Raw genomic sequence first — 5,000 nt, forward strand, 5'->3', positions numbered from 1 at the left:
CACTAAAAATTTTGAATCTCACCGTATGGATGTTGGAGTTGAGAATATTTACAACCGGTAATAGCGTGACGCATTGACCTAGAAGTAAAACTGCGAGACATTTTACAAGTATGGGCTTAGCTCGAACAACCCAGAAACCAAGGTTTGTACCAGGTGCAACAGCATGGTGAAATGTTCCATCGCCACCGGTCACAAGCGCGCGACCAAAACCTTTCCATTTTCTTTGCCACTGTACTTCGTTGCGGGTACGAGAGCGGTGAACATTTATCTGCATCCTAACTGAGTAAGGAATTAGGAAAAGCTGCAACGATGGCGTCCACGCCCAACAACATCGCAATCTCATGAAGGAACTACAATAACTAACCTTGAATAAAGCATTTTGTAGCATGGCATAGCGATGTTAATCATTTTGACTGCTATGCACTCATTAGTCAGAACGACTGTATACTATTGCGACCCTTTGCACATGGTTTCGACGATTTATTGCTTTTTTAATTTAATATGACCGACGCGGATTTATCGAGAAAGATAAAAATGAGAGGTTTTTTTTGTAAATGTCACAAATGTCCAATGCCCACTCCAATCCAAATGTAAATGTCCAATGCCCACTGCGCTGAATTGGATATTCTTGCTCTAATTTGATCATCGTCGCCTACTCGTTGTACAGTGATCACAAAATCAGTTTTTAATATTTTACTTCCATCAGACCAAAGAGCGATTGGTTTGAGCAAACCAACGATGATTCGTCAAGTGATTTAAGTTTGCTAATTATTGTGGTTTGAATAAAAACTACCACGAGTACATCAAGAACTATTTGTGATAAAAAGAAAATTATCTGATTTTAGTTGACTCATGAGAAAAAATGCCTTCAATCAGAAGATCAAGAAAGGAGTGCGCTGTCGGAATTCGAAAAGATTGGCACTAATCCGTAAAAACCAGACCTCACAGCAACGGGTTCAAGCATGTTTTCACCTTCAATTGCGTAGGTCTGAAAATCGAAATCAAGATCTTAAGAACAACGAGAAGGGATTAATGATAGCGAAAGACGAAGGCAACAACGCAATCAAAATTAGGATGGTATATGTGGAACTAATTCGAATCCTCCCGTGGTTCATTTACATCGTGCCGCATTGCTATATGGTTCTACGATCCCCTACAATGAAATGTCGTGTGTTGAAAAAGGGAAGATGGATAAGGTGTGTTAACATAGCAATGCACCAAAAATTCGATGCGCATCTTCCGGATTGAGTTGCGTAAGTGGACAAATCAAACTACCAACGTTAATCCACCCACTGGAATTATTGTATTCGTTACATTACGGCAACTCTCCCGTGTCTAATATTTTTATAAAGCACATCCAAAACTACAAAAACTGATACACTTATGCATTAGAGAAAATAAAAAAAAAAATAGAGCACCAAAAAGCTTCCAAATTTAAAAAATTTCATTCAAATCCCGTTTCCGTTTTTATGTTGCATTTAAAATTATACATTCAACATCTTAAAGCTCGACTCTCCGAGTGACAGATCGAAGTTTGCCGGGAACGACTAGTTTATATTAATGCTTGATCGAAGTGGAACCTTGTAGCATATTCTTAGGCTAGAATATTTAACAGAAATTTAATAAATGAAAACAGATTAAATTAATAGCTATAAGCCATGATTAAATCAAAATAAGTTATACGTTTATCTTCTCTCTTCCTCTTTTATTGGCCTCTTTAATTGGTTATTTAAAGTTGCTACGCATAACGACAAACTTTGCTTCGATAGAAACCATATTTGATGCCAACAACGAATCATCAAGAAAACGATAATAATTCGACTCATTAATCATGTTTTCTGTTCTGATTTGGTTTTTCTTTTGTTTACTTCGAGTATAAGAAGTTGAATATTAAAGATTTTTTAACACAACTCATGTAAACAGTTTGATTTTGTTTTATTTCGAACATCGGTCACGTGACTCGTGTAGCACCTCCGAGCTGGCGGTATCTTTTATCTCTCGGTCTTGTTCGAAGCAGTAGCAAAATATGTTTCAGAGGCTTCGATTAGACACGTCTTATCTCACTTTCGGCAGCGCAACAGATTTAGGCAGCCACTCAGATAGGAAACCGGCACGCACACTCATACTCATTCAGCCTAATTCAACGCCGCAAGTCCGTTGGGTGCCTTCGTGCGGAAAAACTCACCTAGCTGCACCGATACTGCTTCATCTTCCGCGAATCCTTTCATCTCCTTGCGGCAGGACTGATACCACGCGTTCAATCGGGGATAGTTGGTCAAATCCAACCCACAGTGCTGCAAGCAGGAGCAAAGAAGCACGTTATCGTTAGCTTATGTAATCAAATTGACGAACACACACATACAGCGTGTGTCACTTACCACCGCAGAGTTAATGGTGGGAAGCAGCGATAGATCGGCAACGGTCACGTTCTCGCCGGCGAAAAAATCGTTCCGAATGATGTAGCTCTCGAGATCCGTTAACGCTTTCCTAGCCTCCGTTATCATCTCCTCCGACAGCTCGGTTACGGCGCCCGAAAAGAGCTTGCCAATGATACCGAAGAACTTGGGATTGAACGAGCCGAGATCGTGATGTAGCACGCGATTGATTTGCGCCTTTTCTCGCGGAATGTTTGGATAGAGCGTGTGCCCTGGTCGGTAGGCATCGATCAAGTAGGTAAGGATGGCACGAGACTCCCACAGGTAGAACCCATTGTCTTCCAGCGTGGGGATGGTGTGCTCGGGGTTCATGCGCAGAAACTCCTCAGTACGAGTTTCACCGACCATCGCATTCACTTCCTTCAGCTGCAAGATAAAACATAAACGCAAACACTTTAATAATACAGAGCATCAATTACACCAACCTGGGAAAGGACTAACGTTCACCGTCAGCCCTAGCTCCTTGATGAGCAAGAGCACTGCACGGGCCGGTGGGCTCATAGGGGCGTAGTATAGCGTTGGTGTAGGCATTACTGCTTGATCTTTGAACTAGCGGCACGAAAGTCTACTGCTGCACGGACGAACGGTGTTCCTCTGACTGACGTACCCATCGCTGCTGCATTCCCCACATGCCGTGTCATGCGCGGCGATAGCGAGATGATAAACGCTAAACGAGGTTAGGTCATAGATAAGTGTTTATTCGATCGCCGTATACTGAATGGCCGATAACGTGGTACAGCGGGGGATAGCCCCAGGCATTCGTGATGCCCAATAAGCTACGAAGTTTCGGAATATGCGAGACCGCACTGATTAGAACGGCGCTAACGCTCGATGGAGGCGCTCGATGGAGGCGCTCGTGTCGGCAAACACTGCTGTTGAGCGATTTAATCACTTGACATCACAGAGGTGTGTTTCTGATAAGCTTCTTACGCACAAAGGAACAATTGCATTCAAATCGAGCTTTAAAACATAAACGGGCAGTGATGAATCTTCATTTACGTAATGTTCTAGAACCATTTTTGTCAATCCAGTACTTATGATCCTCATAATTGAAGAGATACTTTTTTCCACGCAATTTTAGGGAACATATATTAATCAATCCATCATACGCCCTGAGTATATCTCTCTTAAAAATCTTGTCATTAGTCTTGGCTTGGTGATTAATCATATTTTACTCCGCGAACTCCAGCACTACAAACGGTGGGTTCCGGTTCAGCTACTTACCAGTTCAACCTTAACCCTGCGGTTGTGCGCTCCACACAGCTATGCTCAGTTTTCACGCCTCCATAAGACCGATTCTGCTGATTTTCCAGCTGTTTGGCCAATTTCCTCTGCACGGGGTTCTGCTTCACGACCCAACTCGCTGGCAGTTTCGGTGGTGCTCCTTCCAGACGCTATTCTGTTTATTGCTGGTTCACGCTGGATTACTGCTATGTTACATCGAGTACGATCGATTGCAGGAGATAGGTGTCAATGCAGACAATCTGATTGGGCCGTTATTCTACATCGACGTGGTGGTGATAATGATTTTCCTGCTAATGGTGACACGCAAGTGGCCAAGCGTGATTCCGAAATGGTATCAAACGGAGGCCCTGCCTTCGATTCAATACAGTGCAAAGCAAGGTTCGATACGTGTAATGCGAATCGTGGCAGTGACGCTCCTTACGATGGGATTAAGTAATAATTACGGGGAGAAAGTATTGCAAATTTAATGAAAATTCGATTTTTTCAGCTGAGCATATGTTGTCGATTTCCAAAACCGTTTACGTGAAACTCGATGAAGCGCGTATCTGCAACTGGCACTACTCGAACCTATTGGAGTATTATGCACGACGAACTTATGGATTCTTCTTCCAGCGCATTCCCTACAACGTACCAACGTTTCTATTCTTGGAGGTAGGATCACAAAGATAAGAGAGGACGAGGTGTATATTTGATTTTTGATTGTCTATTCCTCTCAACAGTATGTTAACACAGCTCTTGCCATGGTCTGGACGGTGCAGGATGTGGCCATCATTATGATCAGTGCAGCCATTTTGCGTTACTTTAAGTGCATAAATGCGAGAGTGGAGTTCTACGCCACGGTGCAGGTGCTGGAGCGTAGTAAATTCTGGACCGAGATTCTGACCGACTACACAATGATCTGCCAATTGCTGGACGAGGTTTTAGCCATCGTCTCCCCACTGCTGGTACTTTCCTGTGGCACCAATCTCTACCTTATCTGCTATCAACTCTTTCATCTGCTCGAGTAAGTAAGGAAATGCTTGGCTCGACGGTTTAATACTTTATTGCTCCCTTGCAGAACCGAAAAGTTCGTTATCATGGTGATGTTTACGTACTTTTCGTTATTTTTCGTCATTTTGCGAACATTCTTGACAATGTATTACTGTTCGCTCGTTCAGGAAGTGGCTCGGGAGCCGTTAAAGCTTTGCTTTCGAATTCCAACCTCCAATTGGTGTGACGAGGTAAGCGCTAAACTCGTTCAGATCTATTCGCAACCAGTTCTTAAACTCTATTTTCTTGTTAGCTGGATCGGTTCCATCATTTCATACGCAACAGTTCGAT

The 5,000-nt window shown here is 43.0% G+C and overlaps 2 protein-coding genes across 2 annotated transcripts in view; both read right to left on the reverse strand.

Annotated features, from left to right (window-relative positions):
* Positions 1-5,000, reverse strand: part of LOC126571617 (uncharacterized) — a 14,523-nt gene that overhangs the window by 3,362 nt on the left and 6,161 nt on the right. The window contains exons 12-13 of the mRNA XM_050230295.1: positions 2,379-2,801; positions 2,186-2,294 (exon numbers count right to left, since the gene is read on the reverse strand). Coding sequence (XP_050086252.1) covers positions 2,186-2,294; positions 2,379-2,801 — 532 coding nt within the window. The remainder of the gene's footprint in view (positions 1-2,185; positions 2,295-2,378; positions 2,802-5,000) is intronic.
* On the reverse strand, positions 1,962-3,005 carry LOC126573502 (glutathione S-transferase 1-1-like). Its single transcript, XM_050233674.1, has 3 exons — positions 2,877-3,005; positions 2,379-2,801; positions 1,962-2,294 (listed from the first exon to the last, which is right to left on the reverse strand). The coding sequence occupies exons 1-3, from the start codon at positions 2,964-2,966 to the stop codon at positions 2,136-2,138; spliced, it is 672 nt and encodes a 223-aa protein (XP_050089631.1). The 5' UTR covers positions 2,967-3,005; the 3' UTR covers positions 1,962-2,135.

Source organism: Anopheles aquasalis, chromosome 2, assembly GCF_943734665.1.
Source record: "Anopheles aquasalis chromosome 2, idAnoAquaMG_Q_19, whole genome shotgun sequence".
Taxonomy (NCBI): domain Eukaryota; kingdom Metazoa; phylum Arthropoda; class Insecta; order Diptera; family Culicidae; genus Anopheles; species Anopheles aquasalis.